Source organism: Rhinatrema bivittatum, chromosome 7, assembly GCF_901001135.1.
Source record: "Rhinatrema bivittatum chromosome 7, aRhiBiv1.1, whole genome shotgun sequence".
Taxonomy (NCBI): Eukaryota; Metazoa; Chordata; class Amphibia; order Gymnophiona; family Rhinatrematidae; genus Rhinatrema; species Rhinatrema bivittatum.
The window spans coordinates 188,309,277-188,321,699 of record NC_042621.1 but is presented as its reverse complement, the minus strand read 5'-3'; the positions used below and the strand labels follow the sequence as shown (position 1 = coordinate 188,321,699).

The following is a 12,423-nucleotide window of genomic DNA, read 5'->3' as shown; positions in this document are numbered from 1 at the left end:
CATAAATGCTCGGGCAATCAGAGAGGGGTTTTAGAGACATTCCACAACAAGGTCACATTGTCTTTAACCCTCAGGACACTGTTGTGGTTTAACTATTCCTCTCCCAAATTCTGTCTTTGGTGGAGATGCTGATTTCCCTTGAGACAGATTCAAAACCTTCTTTCGGTTGCTTGTAACCTCTAGAAGCAAGACCACTGGTGCTGGAAACCAGGTGGCCAGAGCCTGGCTCCGCCTTCCTCCTCTCTCCCCCCATTCTAAGAAATAGGTGTGCTGTGACCTTCATCCCATGTCCTCTTTCTCCCCCTGCTTCATGGACCTCCACTTTCCTCATGTGAGAACAGGGTGTTGAGACAGACCCTGAAACTAGACCTGTTGGTGGCGGCAGCAACAGCAGACAGTGAGTGGAGGATCTGAGCCAATGCATGGCTCCTGCTGCTGCTGCTGTCACCGCATTCACTGGACCGGGCCCTGACACTCTCCCCACACTTCTGGAAAAGTGAGATCCAGGGAGCAGGGAGAGATAAGGAGGTTCACAGTGAGCTGTAAGGGGAGATGGAACGATAAAGCAGGAAATTCATGGCAGGGGGGCATGAATTAATTCCCTCTATACTTTGGCCTCGGCCTCTCTCCCACCTTTTTCCAAACTTTCTGCCATCCTCCAGGGCCTGCAATTCCTCCTCAGAAAAGTAGCTCTTTCTTTCCTAAGAGTCTTCTATGAACCAGGCTTCTAAGCACAGAATCAGAGAAAAAGGGAGCAGAAAAGGACCATAAATGTCCATCTGAACTATCCAGTTTCTCTCCTGGTGAATCAGTCGCTCTCTTACTTTCCCTTACCTTTTTGTTGCTCTTCCAGATGAAAACATATCCAGCTAAAATTATCTGGGTTTTCTTATGATCTCAAGTAGCAAAGATGCAACTTCCTGCCTTCAGCTCTTATGGTGTGTAAGGTGCACTTGGAAATGCAGACGTGCGCATGCAGATTCAGTACGTACATGTATAAGCATAACTGGAATGCATCCTTCTTAATTTCAAATGAAACTAGCCTTGCATTACTGTAGCAGTTTTCTGAGAGGCATAGAGTGCAGCACATAATAATCCATGCATAATACACCAAAAGTTTAAACTGAGCCTTAACACGAGTTAGGAAACACCTGCTTGGCAGAGGAAGCATTTTGTGAAGCATGCATGTTAAACCTGGTGTAATATGACTTAGCTATTTGTTACTGTGCAAGGTCTTGAAATATGCATTTTGCCTGAAAATAAATTATGGCATATACTATTCCATGCTATGGGAAAAATGTCCAGACGTTTTGCCAAAAGCTACAGAAAAGGTGCAGAAGTCTGAAATGAAAGAATGATTCTGCAAAGAATATGAAGATACAACTAGGTTTGAAGAGATTGTTTGGCATATTGTTTTATTTATGGGCAAATGGTAATTGTGCCAAAGCTACATAACTGATAATGTTTTTTTTTCTTTTCTGGTGATCTGAATGTGAATGTAAAATGTCAGACTGACAGCACTGGAACCTGCATTTCTCCATGATCATAATTAAAGAATAATTGTAGTTCTGTTTTCTAGTTGGAGGGGAGAAATGTGGAATATAGTTCAGATTCAAAAAGATAGTATGAAAGTGGTGAAACATTGCTTTGATTCAAAAGAGGCACATTTTGTTCTGTAGTGTCATGTCCTATAAGCACAAAGAAAAGTATACTTTATGAAGCAGTTTTATCCTGCACAAAGAAATAAAATAACGATTGCATTAAAAGCTTAAGGGTAGAAGGAAGAACTCTGGGCTAAAAGAGGGTATGGGGCAGGATGAAGTTTCTCTCTAAGCTGTGCATAATAGCTTCTCTGCCAGCTCACCCCACGCCTAAATGCGTGATCAGGGCTGGATTTAAGATGTTAGTGCCCATAGGCAGAGTACTGCAGGTGTGCCCCACCTGAAACAGCGACAGAACATGGCTTAAAAGCAAGCAGGAGCAGGCTTTTCTTTGGTCCAAATATTTGGCACCTAGACAGTTGCCTGCATTGCCTTTGATTAAATCCTGACCTGTGTGTGATACTGTGTAAATGTGCTGTGGTGATCCTGACAGCAGGGCCAGTACTTCTTTGCTGCCCTCTGCAAAATATGAATGTGTCCCCCCGATTCATTCAGTGTCTGTCCCGGGCCCATCAAATAAAGCCCAGCTCCACCCCCCCCCCCCCAACCCAGAACCCATGGATAGGGAAGGGTATTAGGTACCCTAGGCAAACCTTACAGCCTTGTTCACATGCCACCCCCCCCCCCCATCCTTTACAGACCTACACAATTAAATTAAGCTTTTATAATACATTTTTCTTGAAAAAGAACATTTAAAAGTACAGTTTGCTAAGGCTAAATAACACTTAGAACATGCATATTATATTTAATGCACTCCTGTGATGCCAAGCAGAAAACTCTGCAAAAAAGAAACTTGGAACTCCTATGGAATTGGACTTTTTGTAATGCGTGCTGGGTGTGGGCTTGGCCTTCAGAAAGCCAAGAACAAAAAGAATTACCATTACAATATAGTAAACCTTTCATATCAAAACAACCCTAACAACCTTATCTATGAAAAGGCAACACTGAACACATTACACCAAGCCCTAGAACACCAATAATTTCTTATTAGGAAACCAGGCTGCTATAGATCCCTACAGAGAAATTAAATGCCAGCAAAATATCTCACCTTGGTTACTTATGTAGAACACAGACAGAGCCTTGCTAAATACAGAATAAAGAGATAACACATTCATGGGCCCTCCATGAAGTTAGCAAGTAGTTCATTTAAAACAAATCAAAGAAAATTCTTTTTCACTCAGCGCATAGTTAAGCTCTGGAATTTATTGCCAGAGGATGTGGTTACAGCAATTAGTGTAGCTGGGTTTAAAAAAGGTTTGGATAAGTTCCTAGAGAAAAAATCTATAAACTGCTATTAATTAGCAGCTTGAGATTTATTTAATGTTTGAGTACTTGCCAGGTACTTGTGACTTGGATTGGCCACTGTTGGAAGGATACTGGGCTTGATGGACCCTTGGTCTGACCCAGTATGGCAATTTTTATGTTCTTATGTTCAGCCTCTACATGCATAGCAACAATGGAAAAACAGAAACACTACCATTCTTCATAAAATAATTAAAGAATAAAATCAAGAAATATAAAACACCAATCATAATAATAAAATCATATTCATAAAAATAAAAAATATGTCAAACAGTTAATGAATAGAATATACAAATTTCCCCAAACACCAATAAAATATTTCAAAACATCTGATAAATAAAAAAATCCAATAATTAAAAAATGTTCTATTCCCCCCCAAAATTTAATATTTTGAAAGAGCAGAATTATCAAATTACACCCAATAATTAAAACTAATAAGGTTTTAAAAATCTCCTGCTCTCCATACCTGTGATCTTCTGATTTTCAGTCATCCTGAGATTGTCGTGGCTTGGGGGAGGTAGGGCCGCCCAAATTTTATCTTCTGTCTCACACACACAATAACACATTCATTCTCTCACACACTCCCTCTTTCTAACATACACAGGCTCCCTCTCCCTCACAGATACATTATGGGTGTGTGTGCGTGTGTGCCTGTGAGAGCCTATATGTGACACATGGGCTCTCAAAGGCACACAAACATACACACAGGCCTCATACGGACACATACACAGGCACACAGGCTCTCACACAGACACACACACATAGGCTCTTGCACAGACACACACACACATGCACAAACACATAGGCTCTCAGACACACATATGCTCTTAGTCACTAACACACATGGCCTCCTGATGTCTTCGGACCGTGGTGGGATGAGCTCTATCATGGCCCACTGGCCTTCCTGACTGGGGGGGCGGAGAGCAGAAGCTGTGCACGCACACACACACACTCATAAATGGAAGACGGCCTTCTCCGACGGCCGTTTGAGTGCCGGCGATTTGCAGCCTCTCTCCTTCTTCAGCTGCCGGCAGCTCCGTGGCCTCTCCTTCTACCACTGGCGTGCCACCTCCTCCGGGTGTGCCGCCCTGTGCAAATGCATAGTGGGGCAGATTTTAAAAGCCCTACACATGTAAATCCAGCTGGATTTACGCACGTAGGGGGGTTGCGCGCGCCGAGCCTATTTTGCATAGGCCCGGCGACGCGCGCAAGCCCCGGTACACGCGTATGTCCCAGGGCTTGAAAAAAAGGGGCAGGGCAGGAGCAGTCCGGGGCAGGGTGGGGGCGTGGCCAGAGACATCCATAGGGCCTCTAGAACGGGGGATCGCGCGCTGGCCAAGTGCCGGCGCACGCAACCTACACCTGCCCAGAGGCAGGCGCAACTTGCCAAACAAAGGTTGGGGGGGGGGGGGGTTTAGGTAGGGCTGGGGGCGGGTTAGCTAGGGGAAGGTGGGAGGGCGGAAGGAAAGTTCCCTATGAGGCCCGGAGTGGCCTCGGAGGGAACAAGAAAAGCCATCGGGGCTCCCCTAGGGCTCGGCGTGCGCAAGGTGCACAAGTGTGCGCCCCCTTGCGCACACCGATCCCGGGTTGCGCGCACAAATCTACGCCCGCGCATAGGTACTAAACTCTGGCCCAGTTAGCACACCTGGTCACGCTGGGCCTGCCTGACAGACACAAGGAAAGTGGAGCAACTCTTAGAGGGAATGTTGAGTGCCAACTTGAATGAGTGCTCCTGTGAGAAAAAAAACCAAAACCTAACCTTCATCACAGAGGGCTGTTCAGCCCACCTTTGTGATTTTCACCGACAATGAAATTTTCCATTACCACCCTTTTTCCTACACTGCTCCCAGTAGTATACACCCCCTCAAACATCCCAACCCCACATTCAGCGCTCTGTAGAAAACTGTATACTGAGTGTTTTCCCCATAGACAGCAAGTTGAAAAAACCTTTCAGTACTTCAGACCCCAAGTAACTTAAACCCCACAATCCCCACATGCACTGCTGTCTGCACTCTTTCTGATTTGCCATTGAAATGAACCCCCCACCCCACCCCCACATTAGCATATAGTAGTCAATGTGATTTACCCCCATAGTGAGGTCTACCTAGCACATGATTCTCTTTGCATAAGGGAACATGACAAGGTTTACTCTGAACGTGAAATTGCCATATATGCAAAACTTATATATATATATATATATATATATATATATAGTTATAGGTATATGTAAAGATGTGACACCTTTTTCAAGTGTCTCCATACTGCTAACAGTTACTTTAATAAAAACAAGAAAAAACTTTAGGTTACTTCCTATATGATTTTAGATAAATAGTACCATTTGAAATAGGCTGCCAGTTGATTACAGTGTCTGCAAGTTGCTTTAAAGGCTTAGCTTAATAAGAGATTTTTCCCACTTAGCACCTATAGGGAATGGAATGAGCACTGGCTGGTTACCTTCAGATCACTCTTGCACATCTTCCTCTTTGCCCTTCACTCCATAACTGAATGCATTTTCTAATTCACTACTCTTTTCTGGTAATGTCATCTTCTACTTGAGCATGCTCAGTTTGTTTTGATTTGTTGAAGAGAGTATGGTTCCCGAAACCTAATCAAAATGTAAGTTAGTCCATTAAAACGTTATTGCCTTTAATTTTTATTTTGCTTTTAAACCTTTATTGCTAACCAGAAGCTAAAGGGTATGTCAGAACATCAGAGCTGCTGTTTATTACTATTTGTTGTTATTGTTATTTTATGTTATTATGTATGTTGACTTTATTACCCACCAGGACATGATTTATTGAATGTCGCAGGCTATAAATATTTTTAAATAAATACAGAACAGTTAATGGCTATAAATAAATATGTCCACCTCATAACATGTACAGTATTAAAACTCTTAGAGGGAACTTGATAAAAAAGCATCCTGTTGCACTAAATAATCTTGTGCACTGATAAAGTCACTGTAAGACTCCAGAGATGCAGCACACGATACTGCCTTAAACTGGCACTGGAGGTGAAGAAACTCTGTCATATCCCTCAACCTGACTCACTCCTGAAACTGTCATACTGTTACATCTGTCAGCTCAGGGAATGAACTGGAGCAAGGTGTAGTAAGCGGAAGAAATGAATGAAATTCTTTGCTGGATACTATGGGAAGCAGTTGTACATGCAATCACTGCACATGGATTTTCTGAAATAGCTCAAAGTGGGGATATCCTGGAGAACAGGTTCTGACATACTATCAGTGGGTATACTGTCCCCCAGTAGAGGAATAAACCAGGGACTGCTTAGTCTAATGCCAATTCCAGGGAACACACTGTTAGCTATTATAGAATAGGAGCTGTTCATTCACATGGAAGGGAGAAGAATGATTAGCAAGAATCAGCATAGATTAGATAGTAAGAGATCATGCCAATAAACTTAATATAGGATGTAAAACCAACACAATTTATTTGGATTTTGTTACAGTTTCTGACACAATGCCAAATAAACAAAGATCTGAAGGGTAAGTTATCTATGGGGTGTAAGGAATGGCATGTACTCTCATTGAAACAAAGGAACAAAAGCACTAATCATTTTTCCTAGAAACAGAAAATGAGGAAAATCCTTTAGAATGAACATAAGAACATAATACTTGACATACTGGGTGAGACTAAAGGTCCATCAAGTCCAGTATCCTGTTTCTAACAGTGGCCAATCCAGGTCACACGTATCTGGCAAGATCCCAAGAGGTCAATAGATTCCATACCACTTACCCAAGAGGTCAATAGATTACCATACCAGTGGATATCCCCAAGTTCACCTTAATAATGGTTTATGGACTCTTCATCCAGGAAGTTGTCCAAACCTTTTTTAAACCCAATTACAATAACAGCTTTTACTACATCCTCTGACAATGAATTCCAGAGTTTAATTCTGCATTGAATAAAAGTTATTTTTTCCTATTTGTTTTAAATCTATGTGAATCGGAACCAGAATCGGTTCGGATTTCAGTTCCGATTCACATCTCTATTACCTAGTAACTTCACTGCATGTCTCCTAATCTTTGTACTTTTTGAAAGAGTAATTAATCAATTTGCGTTTATCCATTCCACACCAATCATTATTTTATAGACCTCTATCATATCTCCAACCTCTTTAGCCTTTCCTTATAAGGGAATTGTTCTATCATTTTGGTCACTCTTCTTTGTTCCTCTTCTAATTCTGCTATTTCTTTTTGAGACGCGGTGACCAGAATTACCTACAATTCTCAAGATGCAGTTGCAACATGGAGCGATAGAGTGCATTTTGATATTCTGTTTTATTCTCCATTCCTTTCCTAATAATTCCAGGCATTCTATGTGCCTTCTTGGCTGCCACTGCACGATGACATCTAGATCCTTTTCCTGGGTAGTGACTCCCAATGTGGAGCCTTGCATTTATAGCAATAATTTGGATTACTCTTCCATTTGGCTAAATGGGATACCAGAGGAGTCAATACTGGGACCATTGCTATTTAGGAGTAGTGAGACAGAACATGAAATAACTGAGCTGAGCCAAAGCCCAGCTCAGCTCTCTAGTTTAACTCTAAGAGTCAAAGATGAGCATAGCCAAATTAACTAACACACTCTCTATTTCTCATCACTCTTCAACTCCCTCCCTTCATATGCATACAGCCCTGCATCATAAGTACTATGTACCCTTGAAGCCTGGGTATTTCAATGTGGTCAAATTAAATTTTTATAAAAATTAATAATAAAGAAATGTCCTGCTTTGAATCCAGCATCCTTCTGACTTTGCTAGAATGTGATATAACTCACAGAGGAGCACATGCTTCAATTAAACTGTGATGTAGCTTAATGAATTGGAGTAAACATAAAATCAGAGCACGCCAAAATAAAGTTTAGCTATGGTCTTTAAAAGAAAGAGAGTATTAACAAAATAAGAACATAAGAACATGCCATACTGGGTCAGACCAAGGGTCCATCAAGCCCAGCATCCTGTTTCCAACAGTGGCCAATCCAGGCCATAAGAACCTGGCAAGTACCCCAAAAACTAAGTCTATTCCATGTTACCGTTGCTAGAAATAATGGTGGTTATTATCTAAGTCAACTTAATTAATAGCAGGTAATGGACTTCTCCTCCAAGAGCTAATCCAATCCTTTTTTAAACACAGCTATACTAACTGCACTAACCACATCCTCTGGCAACAAATTCCAGAGTTTAATTGTGCATTGAGTGAAAAAGAACTTTCTCCGATTAGTTTTAAATGTGCCACATGCTAACTTCATGGAGTACCCCCTAGTCTTTCTATTATCTGAAAGAGTAAAAAACTGATTCACATCTACCCGTTCTAGACCTCTCACGATTTTAAACATCTCTATCATATCCCCCCTCTGATGTACTACTAAGAAATACACATCTGCTACTGTAATTTTGTAAACAGGCAGATGCAGAAAGATGGGTTCAGCCAAACATACTTTTCTGCCTGCAAAACATACTGCTGATGCAACAAGGAATTTTGCATGCAGAAAATGTGCATTTCCAAATGGGAGTGCTTAGTGCCCTTGCATGGGAATCCCATTCAAACGAGGGCATTAATCAGTATTCCCCAATGCAGAGAGACTGCCTTTGGACAGCGCATCTTTCTTAGAGCTGGAAACTTAACCCCGGTCACAGCTGGAATTAAGTTTCCAGCACCATGAAAAAAATAGTTAAAAAGTTAAAAAATAGTCAGAAACTCTCTGGGTAAGTGCAGGCAGCAGCCACTGCTTAACTGGATAATTACTGACTTATTCGGGTAAGTGACAGCAGGAGCTGGCATTTACCCAGTTAAGAACTGACTTATCTGTGTCAGTGGACATAGTTGTGGCCAATTAGCTGGATAAATACTGATTTATCCATCAATCTGGTAACAGGAAGCAGCCACCAGATGGCCGCATAAGTCAGTACTTATCCAGCTATCTGGCACGGTTTGCCATTTATTAGCCAGATAAAGTACATATCCGGTTAAGTAGTGATGACCAGATAGCCATATACATACACACTGACTTATGCAGCTATCTGATGGCTGCTTCCCACTACCAGATAGACAGATAAAGCAGAATTTAACTGGCTAAGTGGCAGAGGCAGCAGCCTGTCAGGGATGCCTCCTCCCCTCTTGAGTTAAAATGTGTTTTGGCGCATTTTTTAACTCCAGATGCATTAGCATATCATTAGCTTACTGCATCAGGAATTAAAAATTAATCATCTGGGTGTTAAAAATGTGCACACATTTTTTTAGTGCCCAGATTCCCGCATTGCCCTGAAAGACAATAAAACACTCTGACTGAGCCAAGCTCTTTCTTCCATCAAATCCTTTTCAGAAGTCAGTGACAAAGTGTGCAACAAAACTCATGGATTTGTATGAACCAGACAGGAGCTGTGATGTGAATGTTTCTCCTATGGATTCTGAAAGTGGACTGAGACTATCATCTCATTTCACATAGGCCAGTTTAGCTAGGATTTGACCTCCTAGCTGGGAGGTGAAAGGCTCTGTAAGGCTGTGACCATCTCCCTGAGCTCCCACTCACCCAACACCAATTACTGTTATAGTAACAATAATTTTAAAAAACCCATACATTTAAGTATAATGGGTTTCACTATTTTTTTTCCTGTATATCTAGTTTGGAATTGAGGGAAAGCATTTTTATAATATTTATTATTATCCCTCAGTCACATCTTTATTTGGTAAATTTGCCATACAAAATAATACTCAGCTGAACAGCATACTGTGTTGTAGGGTGGAGCGCCTCAGCCTGCCTCACAACCAGCACACTTTTAGCTGCTCAGCAGGAAAAGAGCTGTAGCCAGTGGTTTCCAAGCCAGGAACAGCTGGAACTAGAAGAAAAGCCGCCTAATAACGACCAGCTGTGCGGGGGCTGTGTGGGTCAGATATCACCCTCCTCCTACTCTACCCAGGGAAAGAATGTCAAACTTTTACCCTGTAAGCCGGATGCATGCATGTGAACAACAAACTCTGCACAACTTGCAGATACTGTACATCTGTAAAAGGAACTGTGCACACACAAGCACTCACCCTTCTATCGCTGCCGCACCGCATTCTGCGCATGCAAATCATATTTTAATACCGCAAATTCTGCACACAGCACTGCAGCATCACACAAAGCAGAAATCAATTTAAACTATATTAAAATGAACCTTATTTACTGCCCCTACACCTCTTATATCCATGAAAACTAGACCGTACTCTGTACACACATACACAGAGCTCACACAAAGAACAAAATTCTCTGAAATGGACACTTACAATCACATACGGGACAATACTTTTATCCCAGCACATTTCTTCTTTAAAAACAAACAGCATTATCTAAACATCATTGGATATACTTTTTTCGGGGGGGGGGGGTGGGGAGGTAGGGTAGCATGGAGGGTGTCCTCCAAAGGCTCCAGGTGCTACTGCTGAATCTGTCCGCTCTGCCCCCTCCCCCAATATTAGCTCCCTACCCCTTGTCTCCGCAAACTAATCAGGCAAATTATCCCTATGCTATGTGCTTCAACAACAAAAGAGCTTTATTGAGCAAATCTGGTCCATGCCAGCTGGTTGCACGGTCTGCAAACGAATCTACAGACGCACACCTACTGGCTTAGCAGCGGACAGTATTTCGAGTTTGCACAATTACTTCTCGGAGGTCTTTTCCCCTTTCTTTGCCTGTCTGCGTGCCCTGCTCTGCCCAGTCCTCTCCCCTCCGGGAAGGAAAGAGAGCGACGGAGAAGACGAGAAACAATAAAGGAGGGCAGCCGACCGCATCCTCACACACTCACTTGTCCAGGATAAAGTACAGGTCGAAGGCTCCGTGGCACGATCTCTCCTTCTCTGCACCTTCCTCCTCCTTCTTCTGGCTGGAGCTCAGCTGCAAAGCCGCGAGTATGAGAAAGAAGCAAAGCGCCCAGGTGGCCACGCCAGGCCGGGGGCTCGCCATTTTCCTTGGCTTCTTCGCTGGGGGACCCGCGGGAGCTCGCAGCGCATTACGGGCAGCGGCCGCCCTGCGCTTAACCAGGCGATGCTGCGGCTCCCGAGCGCCCTGACGTCAGCGGGCGGGGGGAAGAGAGGCGATGCGAGGGCTCGCGGGGGCCGTGGTCACTGGCGGGCAGGGCGAGCGGGCTCCGATTACCGCACTCCCTCCCCCGATCTCTCAGGCCGGCGGGGGGCGGGCACGCGAGCCCCTCGCCCCTCGCTCGGTGCGCAGAGAAGGGAGCCCTGACGGTGAGGGAAGAAGAGGGACGGAAAGGGCTCCTTGGCGGGGAAGTCGGGGATCCTTTCGTGTTCCGGAATATGGGATGGAGAGAAAGAGAGAGAGAGAGGAGAGGCTTAAGCACAAGAAAAGCAAAATTGGTGGAAAGGATGATTGTACCGATTTTCTAAAGGCTCTTTTTTTTTTTTTAGCATTATTTCTACCCCTTCGAACAGTGGCATGGATCAAAATATCAATTTGGATTTTGTCCTTCAAAGGACTGTTTTGTTTTGGGGGTTTTTTCGCAACTTGTTCTATTTTCCTCCAAAATCCAAGTGGTTTTGAAAGTTTCTGCAAGTTTAGCAAGAGGCTTCAAACCGCCGGATTTGGAGGGGGTGGGGGGGATGCAAGATTTTCCCATTGATATTTCTGATCTGGAAAAGGGAGAGAGCGGCAGGAGCGAGCGGCCGGGACTGAGCGAGAGGCCAGGGAGGGGGAGGGGGCAGTCTGCCACGTGGATGATCTGTGGTCCAGGAGAAGAGCTGGGCAGAGCCTCCACTCTTGTCCTAAGAAGAGCTGAGGGCGGTCAGGGAGAAGGAAATCGAGGTTTCATGGTGCCCGAATAGTGTTGCCAACCTTGCTTATTTACCGCGAGATTGGGCTTCTTTTCCTAGTCATTCGCGGTTTTTTTTCCGATTCGCTAGTTGCTTTTAATTGGGCTATTTTTTCTGCCAGTCGCGTTTTTTTTGGGCTTGTTGGGAGGGACTTGTGCTCTGAATCATGTTACAGTGATTGGCTGCTGCTGCTGCTGCGATGAAGCCTGTCCATAGCAGGCGCACCCTATCCCTATATTGCAGCAGTAAGCCAATCAGAGCAGGAGCTGCAAGCCTTGTTGATGCACACGTCAGGAGCACATTTTGTGGGCAGACCCAGCCAGCACAGCATTGCACGTAGGCGAAACGGGAAGGCCAGCAGCACAGCGTTGGAGAATAACAGCAAAGGAATACAGAGTGTGCAGCTACAGCCAGGTATCAGGAGGGAAGGAGTTAGTATGTTGGGAGAGGGTAATGAGTGTGTGGGGGGCGGGGATGTACTGGGGGGAATGAGTGTGTGGGGGGCCATGAATGTGCTCGGAGAGGGTTAGGGAGGTGGGAATGAGTGTGTGGGGCCAGAGATGTGCTGGGAGGGGGGGGGGGATGAGAGTGTGGGGGGCCAGAGATGTGCTGGGAGGGGGGGGGGATGAG

At 44.1% G+C, this 12,423-nt stretch overlaps 1 protein-coding gene across 2 annotated transcripts in view; it reads right to left on the bottom strand.

Annotated features, from left to right (window-relative positions):
* Positions 1-11,796, bottom strand: part of ANTXRL (ANTXR like) — a 166,944-nt gene extending 155,148 nt beyond the window's left edge. Inside the window, exon 1 of one of the 2 annotated variants that reach the window (XM_029609652.1) lies at positions 10,770-11,796. In XM_029609652.1, the coding sequence (XP_029465512.1) occupies positions 10,770-10,927 (158 nt within the window). In that variant the 5' untranslated portion in view covers positions 10,928-11,796. Of the gene's footprint in view, positions 1-10,251; positions 10,304-10,769 lie in introns of those variants that run through there. The other variant, XM_029609654.1, reaches the window with a different exon arrangement.
* Positions 11,797-12,423: the final 627 nt, after the last annotated feature.